General features: G+C 36.2%; 1 protein-coding gene across 1 annotated transcript in view; it reads left to right on the top strand.

Annotated features, from left to right (window-relative positions):
• The window catches only part of KIF9 (kinesin family member 9), a 1,986,094-nt gene that overhangs the window by 442,052 nt on the left and 1,523,151 nt on the right, over positions 1-20,891 (top strand). The window contains exon 3 of the mRNA XM_044066028.1: positions 1,431-1,537. Within this exon, the coding sequence (XP_043921963.1) occupies positions 1,431-1,537 (107 nt within the window). The remainder of the gene's footprint in view (positions 1-1,430; positions 1,538-20,891) is intronic.

Raw genomic sequence — 20,891 nt, 5'->3', positions numbered from 1 at the left:
AAAGTCTTTCTTCTAGCTATAACTTCTGCAACAAAAGTTTCTGAGCTCCAAGCACCCTCTTCCAAACCACCTTATCTGATTTTCCACAAAGATAGGGTTAGTTTACGTATTAATTCTTCCTTTTTCCCCAAGATGGTAACTCGGCACGTAAAAATCCACTACCAAAAATTAATGGACCGGAGTTCCGCTGTGGTGACCCCTAACCAGGATAAGCCAAAAGACACACAACAAAAGCTCTATTTAAAATGCTTTAAAATTCTCTATATGATTTATATAAATAAAGACTTTTTAATGTATATAAAATAGCTTTTCAATAATTACCTTCCTAGTGTCACAAAAAATAATGTATGGAATATGTATCATTTTGAAGAAGTCTCAATGTATTTGGGAAGAAAAATGTGGTGATATAAGTTAAGCATTGAAATTAAGTGTTTAAGTTTTTATCTGTTCGAAGTTTATTAAAAGTTTAAAGTTTAAGACTTTTATTGAATCATCCATCATTGGTGTTTTTTGCACCTCTGCGGTGCTGGTAGGACTTTCGTTTGTTGGTGTGTTAACTGATTTATTTCCGTTCACTGCTAGTGTGACATCTGAAATCCATGAACTGTGCTGCATAACCCTGCTCAACGGTGAACTGTCTTCAACGGTTACATTAAGTAGAAGAGTACAGTTATAGTTTAGAGCTAACATCGGTAAATAATATTAGAAATGCATATCAATCTATCTATCCAAACCCTAAACTAAAACTGAATTATATTACAGAACTGGAACAGCACAACTCATCTACCTAAAAGGGCATACTTGAGCATCAAGTCACTTGAGTATTTAGTGTTAAGATGTCCTAGACATCAGATTTCAAACATTCAGTGATAAGACAGTCAAAGTAAATAAGTGTTGCAGATATATAGAAATCTTGTGCTTGGTCATAGCTGAAAATGGTCCTTGCACCAGACTACTTAACTGGTTAACAAAAAACATACAGATATGAATGCATTTCCTAGATGTAATTTGTCTTCCACATACTTTTATGATGTTTTCACAATTCAAAAGTTGAGACAGAAAGAAACAAATGCAGTTTAAAAAGAGAGAAAAATAATGAAAGAGAAAGGAAAAACAATTTACAGAGTAATTTCCAGTATTAAACAGCTTGCAAGTTTAATAGTGGACATTATAGTCACAAAACATCCTGAACAGTTTATTGCATTTGTGGCTGATAGTCAGGAAGCAGCAGAGACAAGAAAAAGGCTATTTGCTGATTTAGAAGCTTCCCATTAGGTAGGTGTCATTCATGGAAGTGAACTGCAAAGGTGAGAAATATACAAATGCTCTGCAGAAAAACACGTTTCTTTAGATAAATCTGCTTTCTGAAATTTCTGTCATTATTTTGCATTCATTCAGTATTAGAATCAAATAGATGATTATGTTTCCAGGTACCATTTTATGTTATGGCCAGACTGGAGCTGGGAAAACATACACCATGACCGGAGCTACTGAAAATTACACTCATCGTGGGATCATCCCCAGAGCTCTGCAACAGGTAATGCTTCTAGTAACCTATATAGAGTAAAACAATTACATTTAGGTGTTTGGTTTTATTGCTTACTTCATACCTGACAACCTTTTTTTTCAAGAATTCTGTATAGAGACAAATATAATGAGGGAGCAAAACCATAAATTCAAGGATATGTTTTAAATATTCCTCTAATTCATTTAAAATATTATTAGAACAATATGTTTTGCATCAAAGTGCATTTTCCTGAACCATAGCACATAATAAAGTCCATATGTGGCATTATTTACTGACTGTAATCCTCAGCAATTTAACAGGAAGTTGAAACAATTAAGAGGAACATGGCAAAATGTATGGCAGAATCAGGGACATTCTGCAAAGTTCTTTAACAGTTGAGAGGTATGAGCTAGTCTAACAACTGCAACTTCCTACATAAGGAATTGTGCAGTAATGTTGCTAAAAGTCACATTTTATTCAATAATGCATTGTGAGCATAGTGATTTATTTATGACAAAAATGGACTCTAAGCCACATTATTATGATCCTCAGCCAAGTTATTGAATTTGAAATATTAACCGACAATGTACAAAATGCTGCGGTACATTATAGTCCTCTTACCCTTTACATCACATTATTCATGGCCACATAAATAGGTATACTTCTAATTTCCAAATTCTTGTATTCATATATCTATCTGTCTATCTATATATCTGTCTATCTAGCATCCTCTTTAAGTTTTATTATCATGGCTGTCCAACTATGTTTTATACTATTTTCAGTGCAGGCATGAGGACAAAATCTCTGAAGTACATATTAATAAAAGAAAATTATGAATATTGTAAAGGAAATAAAGTAACTGTAAGTGAGAGCTTTAGAAAAGGAAAGGAACAAATAACATAGAAATAAATGGAATTTGTGGAAACAATAAATGCAAGATAGTGTTCAGGAGGAGGGTGATATTTAAGGGAAGGCAGGAATTGCACAGTTTATGCAATGTATACTGCATGAAAATAAAATAAATGCTATTATGCTTTGACTTCTTTTTTATTACTGTATATGTACCTATATCACTTTAAAAAATGCTGTGCTTAATAAAGATGATTTAAAAAATGATGTACCAGTTTTCACATACATGTATTAATATACAGTATATAACGTACATAAGGCAAATACATAAGCCTTGCAGTGAGGTTACAGTAGATAATTTAAACAGCCTGTAACAGCATTAGCTACTTTAGGGCTTGAGCAAGGAGGGACATAGAGCATGTTCAGGCAAATATTCTTTAAAAAAATATTAAATTAAAAAAAGTTTGTCAAACAAGAGACTTGTGCTAAATGAATAAGCAGATAAGACATCAAGCATAAATACTTGGGTATATAGTTGAGACAATGTGCAGCTATTGCACATAATTTTAATTGCATAAGAGTACAGGGGTCCAGTTTGATTAACTGCATCTCATTTAATTGACATCAGTTATTCAAACTCAAGAGATAAAAAGCCTTGGTAGATCACTAGTCATGAAAACAACATTCCCAAGATTGCAAAACACAAAAAAATAAAATTGCACAAGGCAAGCTCCTTGCACCCCACGACCCTGGAAAAAATTCAGTGAAGGGGGAGGAAAAAAGGCAATTCAACACTCATCTTCTCAAACATCTGTAAATCTAGCCACCATGACAGAATGTTGATGAACTTTCAGGTTCAACATTCTGAACATTTAAAATGTTTCCATTGACAAACAGCTCCTGAGTACATATGTCATTAAGTATTTGCATATAAATGTACTTGTTAAGTTGGGATTATCATACAGAGCTTGGAATGGGCAGTTAAATATCTGGTCATCTTCTTTTGTGGGAGTTTCAGCTGCAGATACTGAGCAAAGAGTAGCCTGAAGAGAGACAGCTGAAGTAATCACAATAGTTAGGGAATTTGTTAGAATTTAAGAGGGAGTACTGTTGCTTCTTCTAGTGTGATTTGGGGAGTTGCTAGCAATATATGTATTTAAAAGTTTGAGGTTTTGAGCAGTTATTGGATTTGGTAACTGTCTTTGTGAGTATATGCTGTATGTAATAGTAGAGTGAAGGTTAGCATGTGTTTAAGAGAGAGAATTGACTGGGAGTAGATTGTGGGAGTAGTTAGGAGAGTATACGTTTGTTGCGCTGTGGTGTGGCTGGTGAATTGGAGGTGGGAGATGAGCAAATAAAGCAGCACTTCATGAGCAGCAGGAATCAAACAGTCTGATCTGGGCATAAAAAAACACACAACATATAAAACATGCACATGCACACATACTCATATATAAAAAATGGTGGTTCCTCCCGAAAGGGTATATGTTGAATTGTGAAAGTGTATGCCCTTGTATTTGAAGTATATTCTGCTGTTACTGTTGATAATACTGGATATAATAGTTAGCCCTTTAAAAGAAAAGCTCATCCATACTTGCAGTTCTACTCAATCCTGCAGTTTCTTTCCTCCCTACAATAGGGTTTCAGTATGGTTTAATTACCAGGAACAAGCCTGTACTATGTAAAACTGTCATTTCCTTGCCTTGAATTTAAAGGAATGGAAAGTCTACCCACCTTTTTTTTAAGTTTATCATTTCAATTTGCCCCTACCTGCAAGCTATACCATAGACATAGGGAGGTCTATAGTCTTTTCTCTTTGGTACTGCACACAATTTTGCAGTTAATCCTCAGTCTTGCTGATATCAAGCTGCTATAAAAATAAACCCATAGTTTTGTACAAATTTTCCTCTGCCTTTCTTGAAGAATGGAAGAAAAACTGTATTGCTGCAATAGCTAATCTCATCTTTTTGGTTGTGATTCATTTATTCAGGATATTCTTTTTTTTCTGTAAATGCAACACCTTTGCAGACTGCGGCATTACAGTCTTATGCACAGCATAGAGAATAACTACTAAATTGTCATGCTTGAGGATTACAGGTTGAATGAAGTGTTACCATGCACATTGTAATAAATCAAAGGGTAACAATAGAACAACAGAAGTAGTAAAATGCAATGCACAAAGACATCTGTGCCTCAGTAACAACAACAACAAAAAAGAAAAGTCTCAAACAAATTCAAGAATAGAAGGTTGTACTTATTTTGTACTTTGCTTTATTGTAAGGACAGAAATGACATAATGACATAGAAAAATTATAAAATTCTTTTTTTAAGCAAATACAGCATATTTCTCTAACATTCTCAGCAAAATACCCACATCTTTCCAGTGCAGACACTGGTGAATGGCAGAAGTAGTTTACAAGCCTGTTAAAAGTTCTTTGAAAGAAAAGCTCCTAAGTTATTAGCTCCTGGATTACAGTGATGGCTTTAACACCTCATGAAGAGTATGGGGAAGGATCTCTCAGTATTTTAAAGCACAACAATGGGATTCTATCATTAAGTGCTCAACGTTTCTGTACTTTTTCTCCCTATTTACAGTCCCTGCTATGAATAAACAACAATACAGAATTTTAACATATTTTAAATCAACTATTTCTCTCCACTAAAACAGTACCTTACTGTATTGTGGTGGTTTCACTTTCAAAAAACTTTTATCCCGCCTGCAGAAGCTTGCTGCAGTCTCCAATGCATTGATGTCATCAAGGCCAATGAATACAGGTGGTTTTCTGGCCAATTCCCTCCCCAAACAGACCTCACCACAACCATCCTAAAAAAACACCCATGCTGTGATATTACAGCTCCCTTGTCCTTCCCCTACCCATACAGAAAGTAAAGGCTAGAACAAGAAAACAATACATGAGTCAAGTCTCCTGCTGTGAGTTGTGAATCACAGGAGGTAACAGCTCAAATTACCCTTAGCACTTTGACAGCTAAGCAAGTTAGGTGTAAAGGGAGATGTGAGAAGAGTTGAAGTAGTATAATTCAGGTTTCACAAAAGACTGCAATTTAGCCATTCTAAAAAGAAGCAGCAGTAAAAAACACATTGAAAGTCTGTTCTATGGCATTTGCACTGTTTGTGTTTTATTTAGTCATTGAACGGCTTGAAATGTTACTTAAAACTGACTGAAAGACAGCAGTGTATGCATGTAAAATCAATGCAGTGACAGGAGCTTTAGGAAGAAAGAGGCCTGCGTAATGTCATATTTTACAGACAAGCACTGCATTGTGAGATACCTGGAGGTAGACTAAACAACCAGGATCACTTCAAGATGCTAGACCTCATGTGATTAGACTCAGAAATTGCATATAAAAATATTTAAAAACTGTAAATAGTCCCAGAGTGGTGTTAAAATGTAGGCAACACCAAACCATGATGAAATAAACATTTTTTTTTTGAGTTTTTGAGTGTGGTTCTCCTTTTAAGGGTTACAAATTAACAGCCTTAGAAACACCTGAAGTTCAAGCTACCTTGTTTTGTTAAAGGTTTACAACTACTATGAACACATTAGAGCATCTTTGAGAACATTACGAATCAGAGTTATTCAGGCAAAAATGAAAGGCAGTCAGGTTACAGAAGCTTTAAGTTGTCACTCATACTTTTGCCATACTGTTTACTGTTATAAATATATAAAGGGGATGTGAAATAAATTATGGGAGCAAGATTTCCAAGCAGTAAAACAAGGTCATAGTAATATGGCAGGCCCATTAGAGCCATTCTGTGGGGAAAAACATTAAAATTTAATAGGAATCAGAGTGGTTTTGAGGTATTACAAATAGCTACAAAGATAACTTCAAAAAGCAATTTTTGCTCATTTCTATTCTAAACCATGATTATAAAGTATTTATATATATAATGGCTAAAAGAATAGCAAAGGTGTTGGCAAAATTGAGTGATATGAATAAATGTGGCTTTTTGGAGGTGACACAAACATTTGACAACATTAATAGAACAATGATGCTAAGCAGAATGTAAGAAAATACCATTGTTGTTGGTGAGTCTTGATGCAAGGGTGTCCACAGGCAGGTGCAAGGATGTGCACTTGCACCCTCTGAAACTGGCTGGCTAGGAGATTAATTTTCTTTTCATTAAAAAAAAAATGTTTTTTTCTTTTTTTTTAAGGGAGTTCTTCTTTAAGAATGCCCTTTGCGTACAGTCGCACAGACGGAACAGATGTTTGCAACTTGTTTACATTTTCTCTGTCTGCGCAACTGATGGATTATGTCGTCATCTTCTGCTCAGAATTTGAATTCCAGGAGTCATTTGGACTATGGATGAATGTACAAGTGAGAGGTAGGTGTGTGCTTGTGTGTTTTAAGTGTTTAGAAGGAGTGTGTAAGAAATAGGTAGGCAGGGATGTGTGGATGTAAGAAGTAGGTAGTGGTGTGTATGCATGTATGTAAAAAGTAGGTAGGTAAGGTAGGAGTGTGTGTGTATAAGTAGTAGGTATGTCTGTGTGTGTATATGTAAGAGGGAGGTAGGGGTGTCCAACACCTTAGAAACAAAAAAGTTTGTCTTCCAAAGCCTTGTCTTCCCTTTTAAAAAGAAGCAAGTATTAAACAGTCCCACATGCTTTTTAGCAAAACTGTGTAATGAAGTCATGGAAGCGACAAGTAGATCAGGACAGCGTGTGCCTATATGGGGAGGGGAGCCATGCCTTGAAGTTTTAACTGTAATTTATTTTTTATTGATTGCAGGTGTTTTGGCAGGCTTCTTTGAATTACCCATAACTACAGCTGCAGCTTGCCATATTCCTTGTAGACTGCGTTTGTGTTATGGCATTGTTGCCCACAGTTGATCTCATTATTCTTCCGTTTATGCACATTTGCATAATGCTGCTATTTCCTTTTAAGTATTTCTGGTGTTAGAAGGGATGCTTTACATTTTAGTTGTAGCAGTTGGTGTTTTTATGTACTTATTTTTCTGTTGGCTTTTATTGCCTTTGTGCCTCTTTGCTTCTGTTGCCTGTGTAAAACTTCTCCATAAACAAGTGAAAAGTGAACTGTAGCAGCTACAACACAAGACAGAAGCATGCTTTCAGTAGCCCCTTCTCCCTTTAGCTACTCAATTTAGTGTCCTTCTTTATAAGTGAGGTTCTCATAGGTGTGTGTAGGAGATATGTCTATATATATATATATATATATATATATATATATATATATATATATATATATATATGTGTGTGTTTTGTATGCATTTTCTGTAGTTTTACTGTGAAAAAAGATAATTTCCTTTTATAGTTTGTTTAGAAATATATAATATGATCCTTTCAATATATATATAAATATATATATATATATATATATATATATATATATATATATATATATATGGGTCTGCTTTGAAACATCTAAAACCCATAACATCTAATTTAATAACATTGAGACCAGAACATCTAAAATTGAATTTCATAACATCTAACACTACAAATCACAAGAAAATAACACCCCCTCCACATATAACAACACACAAACTACCAAACACACTTTTTACTACATTTCTGCAGGGGGAGGAAAGCCCTCCTGCACCCCCACACCCCCCCGTAAATTAAATATACCAACTTCGGAAAAAGTTAATTTCCTAACCCCACTGTATTAAGCCCCCCTGTAGAAACATAGTAAAAAGTGTGTTTGATAATTTGGTGTCATTATATGTTGTTATATGTGGAGGGGATGTTATTTCTGGTTTTGGTATTTGATGTTTTGAAGGGGACCCATATATATATATATATATGTATGTGTTTGTGTCTGTGTGTGTGTGTGTGTGTGTGTGTGTGTGTGTGTGTGTGTGTGTGTGTGTGTGTGTGTGTGTGTGTGTGTGTGTGTGTGTGCGTGTGTGCGTGTGTGTGTGTGTGTGTGTGTGTGTGTATATATATATATATATGTATATATATATTGTGTATGTGTGTGTGTTTATATATCCTGCCTCTTAAACCTGGTTGATTTCTTTGAAACAGTCACCAAGGCCATTGACGAGGGGAAGGTGGTCCACACAGCCTACCTGGACCTTGCAAAAGCCTTCGATACAATACCCCACTCAGGCATTATAGATAAGCTCACCAGCTTAAATATAAACCCCTATGTCACTAGATGGATTGCAAACTGGCTCAAGGACAGAACCCACATGGTTAGAATTGCTGGAGCCATGTCAGACTCCAAACCAGTTACAAGTGGTGTCCCACAAGGCTCAGTCCTGGGACCTCTCTTGTTCGGTATATATTTCTCGGAGGTACAGGCCAACACGGAAGGACTGTGGCTGACCAAGTTCGCAGATGACTGCAAACTGGGCGCCATAATCGACTCTCCAGCCGACACAAGCATCCTCCAAAAGGGCCTCATAGAAACAGACAACTGGTGCCAGAGCCATGGCCTCAAGCTAAATGCCAAAAAGTGTATAGTCATCCCCTTTGGCAAAAACAAAGTGCCCACAAATTACCACATAGGTGGTAATCCATTAAGTACAGAAGAAGTAATTAGGGACCTGGGGACCCAAGTTGATATCAATCTCTCATTTGACAACCACGTGGCCAAAGTGGTTAGAAAAACATTTTATATAGCCCACCTAATCATGAAGGGATTCACATCTAGATCAGGGGAGGTCATCGTGCCTCTTTACTCATCCCTCATCAGGCCCATAATTGAGTACAATGCCCCTTTTGGGATGTACCTTACCAGACACCTGCAGCAACTGGAAAGACCCCAAAAGTACCTCACCAAGAGGATAAAAGGGCTTAAACAGATGCCATATGCTGTCCGGTTAAAGAAACTCCAGCTCTACTCAGTGGCATACCGCCTGTTCAGAGGCGATCTGTGCCTGACGTATAAAGCCATGTCCAACCCGGAATTAATGGACATGCTGCACCTCAGAAAATCCAAATCCCATCGAGTTACGCGCTCGAGAGACTTGAACCTCAGCACTGAAATAAATAGGACATGCTGGAGGGACAGATTCATAACCCAGAGGCTCCCTTCACTCTGGAATAAAATCCCAGTCCAGGTTAGGCAGAGTCCCTCATTGACTCTCTTCAAGAGGAATCTTGATGAGTGGATGGGAGATCGTAGGTTTACCCTGGGTATCACTTCTGTGTCACTGTTAGACAGAGGCACAGTATACTAACCTCGAAAAAGGGCATAGCAAAATAAATTTAAAATGGGTGGCGAAAGCCAAACACATTCTGGCTAGGCTTATAAATGCCCTAGGGCAGATAGCCTAGTATGAACCTATGAACCTATGAACCTATATATATATATATATATATATATATATATATATATATATATATATATATACGTATGTACATATATTTAAATATATATGTATGTGTGTCTGTGTATATAATATGATCATTTCATAGTTTGTGTGCCCAGTCATAAAAATTAATCTGGCTGTAAAGAATAATCCACGACCTTGATAAAGCTCAGGACTGCCTGAGCGAAAGCGCTTGTGTGATTTTATCTGTGATTTTTGGAATACTTCAGTGTGATTTTATCTGTGACTTTTGGAACACTTCAGAAATAAAAATACAGCCTTGTGGACTTTAGCAGAGTTCTGGTTCCTTTCTTCAAGGTCGTGGATTATTCTTTGCTTGTCTTTGGTTTTTTGTGCATTACTTCAATTAATCTGGCTGTCCCTTATGATAAGAAATGTAATAATAGTAAGCTGAAGGTGTTATATTCTGGGAAGATAGAAGGTGGTGGTACCAGCATATTTATATATGTATGTATGTATGTATTTATTTATTTTAGGAAAACTGTGGAACTTATTAAGGTGGGGAGGGAGTGCTCTTCATTAAAATGGCTTGGTAGTAAAATTTTTGTGTGTATATATTATAGTGCAGTGTGTCTTTGGTCCGTGCAGCAGTTTATTGACCTTATGATGATTAGTATAAAGTTTCTTTGTTTATTTTGCTAGATAAGCAATACTGGTGGTGGTGGTGGGAGGGCAGCAGCACAGCATAAAACACCCATGTGCATAGTCCCATTCTGCCTAGGCTCATTATGAATTTGGTCCCCCAAGTAGTTATTTGAAAGTAATTTAGTTTTATTTATTATTTATTTGTGTGTGTGTGTGTGTGTGTGTGTGTGTGTGTGTGTGTGTGTGTGTGTGTGTGTGTGTGTGTGTGTGCGTGTGTGTGTGCGTGTGTGTGTGTGTGTGTGTGTGTGTGTGTGTGTGTGTGTGTGTGTGTGTGTGTGTGTGTGTGTGTGTGTGTGTAGGTTCTACAGTGCAGGTAAATGTGTTTGTGGAATAGTTATTAGACTAACAACCATCAGATAAACATTAAATATTTATTTTGTCTGGAAAAGTGAACTCTTTCTGAATGTAATAATTTGTTTACCTGTAATATCTACATGGAATCTACCCTTGATTGTATTTCAGGAAGTTGAAGAAACATGGTTATTAGTTACTCTGGATATGTTACTTCTACTAATTCAGTTGTTTTCACTGGCTTTGTTCTGGTAGAAAGACTCTACTTTCAGCATCAGAAAATGTAGTATTTTATTTATTTACTTTTGTTGAGTGGGATTATCTGACTGATAATACACACCTATTTAGCAGACAGTGGAGTCACCAGTTAATAGGATATTTGGGATTACCAGGTTACAATACCAGCATTATCAGTATTTGCACTGGTCACATCATCTTCAGCGGCACTATTTGCTAAATTATTATAATGCATATGTAAGCCATGCCACCATGAAAAGGGTGGGCATAGATGACCAGACGTCACTCCCAGGCGTGTCTTATCTACTTCCACTGTGACAGGTGCACTACAAGGATGTACAGCTGAATGCACATTGCTGTCTTTTCATACCTTCTGTCAGAGCAGCTTTAGGTGGTCCTGTTTCTACAGCCCCCACCCCTGTTCGTCTACTTTCCACACACCGCAAATGTCTCCTTTCTATACTGCGCCCCCCACTTCTGAAAATTCCTGGATCCACCACTGGTGTATGTGTGTGCGCGCGCACGTGTGTGTGTGTGTGTGTGTGTGTGTGTGTGTGTGTGTGTGTGTGTGTGTGTGTGTGTGTGTGTGTGTGTGTGTGTGTGTGTAAGGAAGTAAGTAAGTAAGAAGGAAGTAGGAAAGTGAGTAAGGGCTGGGGATCATACTTTGGCTTGCAATTTTCCAGATTTTTGTTCCATATTTTCAGTTTGTTTCTCATAAAAGTGTGTTTTTCTACCAAATCATTGAGGACTGAAGTCAGAAAATAATGGCAGATATTTCAGCTTTAGACTTCATATCTTTCAGAAAATACATACTAATGCAAAGCTTGTTCTACCCACTTTCTAAGGAGGTAGGGGGATGTATGTGTGTGTGTATGTATGTATATATGTATAAGAGGGAGGTAGCATACCCCTCAACTGTCCAGGTTTAGCAGAATGTCCACATTTTTGCCCCATATTCCTCCTAAAAAAGATTGGAGTTGCTAAATAATGACAGACATTTCAGTTTTAGACATCATATCCTTTAGGAAAATGCATGCTAACACAAATCCTGTTGTTCTAGCAATTTTCTAAGATGCATGAGAGAAATATTTATTATCTGTCCCTATTTATTTTAGGCTTTGTCCAGATTTCTTGCACCAAGATGTTGAGGTGTGTGTGTGTGTGTGTGTGTGTGTGTGTGTGTGTGTGTGTGTGTGTGTGTGTGTGTGTGTGTGTGTGTGTGTGTAAGAAAGAGTGAAACACCCTAGTTAGAGTTAGCAGGTGGAATTTATTTTCAAGTGCATTTTCAAGGAATTGAGCTTCAAGGGAAGAGAAGTTTACTGCTGCTCATGCTGTCTGCTTAAAATGTACAGCTGTTTTGTTCAGCAAATGGTATCACTGTTGTTGTATAGAATTTTAAATCTGTGTTAGCAGCACAACATGTAGCATTCTTGCATCTTGATGCAGAGGGCTATAGGTTCTACTCCCACAGCATGCAGATTTGTATTTTAAGGGGGTGGGGTGCTGCAGACCTGAGTATGCCCTCCTATTACAATATAGCAGTTTACCATTTTTTTAATGTAACATAGGCAATTTATTCTTCAAGGGCAGCAGGCACGGAATTTGTAGATGAACCACTGAAATATAAGAATTTAGAACATAAAGTGCTATTTAAAAAGAGATAATTAGTAGAACATATAAAATATTGCATGATAACTCTAGGAATCAATCAGAGGATGTTAGAAAGGTTTGGGAAGAGTGATTGGATGAGCAATTCACAAAGAAACAATTGGAGGATATATTTATGGCTCCCAAATATAGGCCGCGGTGGTGCAGCATTTAGCGTTGTCGCCTCACAGCAAGAGGTTCTCTTGTTTGATTCTCGGCTGGAGAGCCTTCTATGTGGAGTCTGCATGTCCTCCCCATGGTCGAGTGATGTTAAAGACATGCAGGTAGGTGCGTGTGTGAATGGGCGTGCCTTTTTTGAGGGTTGGGCGTCGGGCTGGCAACTCCGCACCATAAAAATTCACTCCCAGTCATTAGCGGACGGGAGTTCCGCTGTGGCGATCCCTAACCGGGAAAAGCCGAAAGACATTTATGGCTCCTAAATATTCAACCAAGTCTAGGATCTTTTGGTTTTTCACATGAAAATGTTTGCATAGGTATTTTTATACCCCAAGCCAACTTCAAAGAATTTTAATTCAGGTAGATTGCAAATTATGGAGGTTTGATGAGGAAGGAAGAGGTTATTAGGAACATATTTTATGGGGGAGTGTAATGCGTTGCAGACTTTAAAAATTCACTGAAGATTACTCTGCCAGAAATACTGTTTGAGTAATTTGGTGTAACTAAGGAAATTTCTTTTTTGAGCTGTGATACAGAATCTGAATTGCCTAGACATAGTATACGGCCTTGCTAAGTTTAATTCTGGTGCCTGCCAAAAAAGCAATTACTAGAAAATGGAAATCAAAGTATATACCAACCTTATTAGAAGTAGGGAATATAGTAACAGAGACAAAAGAAATGGAAGTGGAATCTTTAGAAAAGGGTAGGAGCAAATTACATAGACAAATGGGAATTGTGGGAACAATACATGCAGCATAATATTTTGGAAGAGGAATGAGGTTTAAGGGAAGGCAAGAACTGAATGAGCTGTGCACTGTTCAATTGACAATGACTGTACAGAAGATTATGTGTGATGTATGTTTACAACTGAAAATATGTCAATATGGTTTGTTTTCATTTATATAAATGTATGATTGCCTATGTCATGTGATAATTCGATAAAGATATTTTTTGTTTAAAAAACAATGAAAAAACATTTTTGGGGGTTCCAGAGTAGAATTTTCCTTCACAAGGGTAATACCTGCAATCTCCTCTTCCAAAACATTATTCTGCATGTATTGTTCCCAATTGAGTAAGGACTAATTTTCCATAGAAATTTTCTAGGAATCACTTTTGCAACTGATCAGAGTATAGAGACTGTGTTTAATGGGTAAGTATTCAGCTCTAGAAGTACTGTAAAACTTTGTGTTATAAGCACTAGAGTCATTAACCTTTTTATAATAACACAGAAATTTTTTGAGCTATAGGAGTGCATATGTTACTTTATTTTGGTAAAGTCGGTCTTAGCATTTTATATTTTCTTGTAAATAAATCTATTCACAGTGTTAGCTGCATTGTTTTTCATACTGGTTGATGCAGTGGCCAGTAAACACTTGGTTTACATTTTCTTTTGAAGTCCTGGCTTAACCTGCTGCTGTCGAGCAAAAACATAACAATTTTCCTTTAAAAATGTGGATTTTCTATGGTGCTAAAAATGTGCAGTAACCAAGTGTTATAGTGAAATGTGCCGCAATTATTAAATTTACCTGTTCTCACTTTGAAGTTCAGAGAAATTTCTTTCTTTGACCATGTACCAAATGTCAAGGTCAAGCTTAAAGGAAAGGAGTGAATGTATTCTGCTTTAAACTTCTTTTTTTTGGAGAAGGTCAAGCCCCCCTGCACCCCACAATGTGAGGGCAAGCCCCTCTCCCAAACATATATATACCAACTCCAAAAGTAGCATACCTCAGACAAAAGGGAATATTCTGAAAAATGGCCATCTCAGACTTAGTGTGTAAAAGTCTGTTTTCTGGCCATTCACTCACCATGTTTCAAGATTCACTCTAGTGGGTCCAGACATTTCAAATGGTTACCTACATAAGAACAAAAGAAAACTAGGAGGCTGCTTATTCCCAGGGCTCAGATAGGGTGGTTACCAGTTGGAAGAACAGACTGATGGCAATGCTGTATATTGTTGTGAACTACTATTCTTAGTGGAAGAGTGGGAAGTTAAGATCTCATTTTAAGTACTAGTGGGAGAAGAGTTAGAACCCTTTACTTCACATGAGGCCACAGAAGAACTAAACCATGAACTAACTGACCTTCAAGTCAGCTGGCTAAATTTTAAAAAGGCATAGTAAAAGGATAACACTGTCAGCAGGTCAGGTAGAACATATCTAGGGTGGTGGGTGAGGACTCTATTGCACAGTGTCATTAATCCTCTCCCTATTTTGAACTACAAAATGATATGTTATATAGGGTAACCAAGGAGAAGGAGGAAGTAATATGTCAGTTACTGGCACCTAATCCCTTCAGGGAGTTAGTAGTTAAACTGTCATGTGGCTATACAGAGGGGATGTCTAGATAGGGACAAATCTAAGGTTCATGCCAGATTTTACTGGTCAAACATAATAAAAGTAACTGAAAAGTTTTGTCAAGATGTCCTGAGTGTCAAAAAAAAATCCTCAAACTCCAGCTTTAAAAATCGATTAATATGCATGCTCATAATAAATATACCTTTTAAACAGATCTCCACAGGTATTGTTGGACCACTAGTTAAGTCCAGTAGTGGACACCAATTTTGTCAGTTCTGGACTACACAGCCAAATAATTCAGAATCAATATCTCTCAGCAAAGCTAGTTCCAAACCATTGTCACAAGAAGTGGTTCTTCTGTTCTCCTTGGCTGGGGATACAGAAAAAAATACTCACTGACTAAGAAACCCCCTCTTGTATAAAATTATGCACCAGCTCTGGCAAAACTTTAAATTAGAACAACTTAGAACTACCATTTGCCATCCTTAGATCAATTAGTTGGTAGAATGTTTTAACAGGACCTTGAAATCCATGTTAAGTAAAAAAAAAAAAAAAAAAAAAGATGATAGGAAAATTAAGTCTGCCTAGGCATCCATGGAATTTCAATCCCTTTAAACTCCTTCATGTTGGACACCCCAAGGCATTATCAGGTATAGACAAGGAAACATGGGAAGATGATATAACTACATTTAAAAGAGTATTGGAGCATTACACCTATATACAGAACAGATTAAATGTAGTAGTGTTAATAGGCTGTGAAGACATGGTGAGGGCACATATTTCCCAAAAAGGAGAGTATAACAGGAACTTCATAAAAAAATTTCCAAATTGTAGACCATGGGCTAGTTTTAGCTGCTTCAGATGAGAAAAAATGTCAAAGTATTAGGAAATCTTTGAAGTCATAGAAAGAGTAAGTGAGATGAATTATAAAGCTAGACAGGCAGGTAAAAACATCTTGAGCAAATATATCATGTAAATGCAGTAAAGCCCCAAAGAGAGGTACAACCAGCCCTAGTAAGTCTGGCAGCAGAGATTAGGGAACCCAGAAAAGAGGAAAGGGTTATTGCCATTATCTAATGTGTATTAGATAAGACCCCATGAAAACTTCAGAAGCAAGACATAATGGAGTTTCTACTCTGAAATAAAGAAATTTTCTCAGAACTGCAAGGCAGAACCAGTCTAATAAACACAACATAGAAAACAGTCCTACTGAAACAGCCTAAAACCCTACCATGTACCTGAATCCCAGAGGAAAGCATTTTAAGATGTGAAGAAAACATTAGCTAGGGGTAACTGAACAATTTAATAGTGAGTGGAGCAGCTTTATGGTTCTGGATGCAAAGCCATGTGGAAGCATCACATTTTACAACAACTTTATAAAACTTAATAAAATAGGCAGCTACCTTATGCCTTGGGTAGATGAACGGAATGAGTGGTTAGGGAAGGCTAGGATTTGATGTTGTCGATTTTCATTCTGTCCTCAACTGATGGGGTTCAGATCCAATGACTCAGCCATTGCAAAAGCTTGTGGCAACATAGAACTCTCCAGCTTCTCCTTTACCCAGAATGCACCAACCCCAAATACATCAGATCTCATTTGCCACCTCACACCTAAAGACGTTGTTGTAGACTCTCAAGCCTTAAGCTTTAGAAAAGTTTTTTTTTCCTATTTTATAATTCTTTACTGTTGATTTTTCTTCCCATGTCTTTCTCTCATGTACTAGTGTAAAGTACTATCGATAGTAATTTCCATCTCCCTTTACCCTTTTTCTATCTTTACAATTTGCTGTAGTTCTTAACTACCTTAGTAGGTAGTTCTCTTTTTCCCCTCTCCTTTCTTTAAAACAAAAAAATCACATATATTTTCTTACTTAATTGTTATAGTTTTTCTGTGTTGTTGGTCTTGTGCTTTGACCCTAAAGTTGTGTTCTAACATCCTCTGTTTTTTTAAAGATGTCAGAAAAGGAGAGCTCTTTGAGCTTTGAAAAATGTAATAAATGTGATCAGAAAATCCCTTTTTCTGAGTCACATACACTGTGTGTGTATTGTCTTGGGCCCCTTCACCTTCAAGAAATCTGTTCTGTCTGTCATGCGTTCAACACGAGATTCCTGGTTGAATGCAAGAACAAGCTTATTTTGAAAGGATTATTTACATCATCCTTCAGTGAGCCACTATCTGGAGCTTCTCAAAAGCCAATAAAATGGCTCAAATGGCTCTGAGCACCTCAACAGTGTCCTCTAAGGCCTCAGAGAAATCACTTAAAATATCTTTTCCAGATCTATTGGTTTCCACAGATCCAAAACTGAAAAGATCAAAACATTTGGATAAGTCAGCTTCTACGGATTAGAAGCATAGTAAGAAACAGTCCTCAGATCCAACTGTCTCTTCAGATCCAGAAATTGCAAAATTGAAAGATACATTGTATCACACCCCCTTGGATCTGACTAAAGGACTTTTGGATGTTGCAAAAATGAAGATTGCTACCATCCAAAGGTCTCTACCGAAGAGACAAAGTAAAATCCACAAACAGCAACAGAAGAGGACCACCACGATGAAATAAAAACTATATTTATTATACGAAAAACAAGCGCTTTTACATGTATCCACACGCTTCCTCAGGTTTTTAACAATAATATCCAGTAAAGAACTTAAATACACATTTCCAAACCTCATTTCATAACCTGATAGGTTAATCACTTAATCAATTAACCAGATCAATTACATTAAATAAAGCAATTAAAACAATTAAATAGTATTTCAGTTTGTATTACCAGATTAAAGCAAGCAAAAAGCAAGCAAAAACTCAACTTATTATTATTATATTCAGTTAAAATCAAATTCAAACTCCAAGTTCAAAACAATATATAATTGTAAGAATGTTTATATACTATTTATATATAATAATACTGTTTAAAAATACTATCTAAAAAACAACCACAATAACTAAAAAATAAATAACTACTAAATCTAAATAATTAACCTGTAAAGTGCCATGCGCAATATGTAAAAAATAATAACTAAATGAAATATAGTAACATGATTAGTGAAATATATATAACTAAATTAAATATCATAATGATAATCATTTACGTGCTGCTAAAACTGATTTAATACTAATATATTGATTAAGTCATGGCTGCAAATGAGCTCTCATTCTTAAGATCCAATTCAGTTCAACTGTTTTCAATCTTATCACCCCCTCGTTTATCATTATTTATAATCTGCAATACTCTGAACTTGAACATATGATCAGGATGTGTGGCTATATGTTTAACTAAGGCATTGGTTGGATTCATTCTTCTTATATCGTAGGAATGGTCATATATCCTATCTCTTAACCTTCTTGAGGTCATGCCTACATAAAAAGCCATGCATTCTGTACATGTAGCTAAATATATCAAGTTTTTACTCTCACAGGTAGCATAAAAATTGGGTATAAACCTATAGTCTATACAAGGATGGATAAATGGTTGTTCACTAATGATATATTTACACATGTTACACTTATTACATGGAAAAGTACCATGTCTAAAAACTTGCCTATTCACATTACAAATCTGGGGGTTGGTCTTCTCAAGACACAATAACCTTTTTAAATTTTTACTATTTCTATACCTGAAACTAGGTGTTTCTCCCACTAATTTGGAAGTCTGTAAATCTATAAGTAATATATTCCAGTTTTTTCTAATGATATTTGTGATGTTCCTATTATCATTGGTATATCTAGTTGTAAAAACAACTTTAGTTTGATTATATCTAATCCTAGGAGCATATATCATTCTACGATGTCTATTACTAGAACTTTGAGCACTACTTTGGTTAGCCCCCATTGAATTCAATATTGAACATTTCACATCATTTACTAGGGATCTACTATAGCCCCTATCTTGAAGCAACTTGTCCATATGATCTAGCTGTAAATATCTATCATTGTCATTTCTACATAAATTCAAAATTCTCAAGAATTGACTTTTAACAACATTCGGAAACACAAAACGTGGATGCATACTATTAAAATGTAACAGTGCATTCCTCCAGCAGGACTTCCTGTATAGGGTAGTTGAAATCAAACCTTCTAAATTCTTAAAGATAGTAACATTTAAGAAATCTACCTTGGAAAATGATGCTTCCATGGTAAATCTAAGAAAATCAGTTGTTGATTCTAAATAGGTAACGAAATCTTTCAGCGTATCCATGTCACCATCCCAAATAATAAGTACATCATGTACAAAATGCCTATACAGCAAAATATGCTGGAAGAGTGCACTCTGAAATAAATAGGTATGCTCCCACTGATACATAACCAAATTGGCGTAAGAATTTGCACAAGGAGTGCCCATGGCGACACCCCAAGTTTGTGCATATACTGTATTCTGATACATAAAAATATTGTTATTAAGCACTATATCTAATAAAGTGCAAATAAGTATTACTAAGTTATTATCAAACTTTCCCATTCTATGTAATAGCTCTCTAATAGCTTCTATTCCATATTTGTTAGGAATAGTTGTAAACAAATTTTTAACATCAAGGGATGCTAATATAAAGTGGGAAGAAATTGTGTCTCCTTTGTTTAGATCATCCAGATCGTTTAACAGCTGATGAGTATCCTTCAAAATAGTAGGAATGCTTCTAGCAAGGGGACCTAAAATCGATTCCAAATAGTGGGAAATGTTTTCAGTAACCCATCCTTCTCCTGCTACTATGGGGCGTAGAGGAGGCGAATTGATATTTTTGTGAATCTTAGGAAGACCCTTAATAAGAGGTGTTAAAGGAAATTCAGCCAAAATATAATCATAAAGTTCTTTAGTAATTTGTCTACACATTAAAAGATCATATAAATCGTCATGAACCTTCCTTACAATACTAACAAGAGTATTGTGTTCAATCCACGTATATATGTTAATATCACTTAGCATGTTAGACATCATTTCATTATACATGGTAGTATCTAATAATACTATCCCTCCCCCCTTATCTCCTGGTTTAATGGATAAATTAGTATCTCTTAATAAACCAGATAAGGCATATTGTTCATTAGTATCTAAATTATAATAAAGGCATTTATGTGTAACATCTGAAAAATAATCATAAAAATCATGTTCACAAGTTTGAACAAAACATTCCACATTAGGAGGAAAAACAGGTGTGAATAAACTTTTACGTTTGTAACAACCTTTTGTATCGAAGCTGCTCTCATTGATATCCTTAAACAACAGTTTTAGTGATATGGCTCTTCCAAAAAGGCGTAAATCAGTTAATATCTCAACAAGGTTGCTACTTTGTGAAGGAATAAAGGAAAGACCTTTATTCAGCAATGTTACTTCGCTCGAATTTAAGTCATAACTCGATAAATTGAATATAAGTTCACTTAATTTCTGTTCCTTCTCCTTACCTCTGTTATCTCGCCTGAGAATTTTCTCTTGCGTTTTCCTAGGCTGACGGATCTCGCTTGTGATCTGGCACGATATTGCACTGGAAGAGGTAAAAAAACATTATCGTTTACTTCAGGAGCTATTTTGGGTCTAGCTCCTGTTTTGTTTGTGAAAACTTGATCTGCTAGTGCTTGCTGATTCGGAGGTGGAGTGTCCATTACCGGCAAAGCATCTATCATCCCGCTTTCCCCTGTTGACGTCATATCCGTATTAATTTAAGTCACATTTCCTTTTGTAGTTATTCTCACGGAACTTAAAGGGTTAGTATCAGATGTTATGTGTTGATTACGAATGTTACTGGATTGATTAGATATATGTACATGATCGCTATGCAAGCGGTTGGTCTTCGGCCACACAAAAATCTGGCCGGATAAAAAGTCTTGATAATCTCTTTGGAATTTTTTATATTTTATCTGCTGTAACTTATCACTATAGGCTGAAATCTGCATATACATAGTGTCTATTTTTTTCTCAAAAATTTCAC

The sequence above is a fragment of the Protopterus annectens genome, chromosome 3.part0 (assembly GCF_019279795.1).
Source record: "Protopterus annectens isolate FY-2018-M chromosome 3.part0, PAN1.0, whole genome shotgun sequence".
NCBI lineage: Eukaryota > Metazoa > Chordata > Ceratodontiformes > Protopteridae > Protopterus > Protopterus annectens.
The sequence above is the reverse complement of the archived record's forward strand: the minus strand, read 5'-3'. Positions and strand labels throughout refer to the sequence as shown.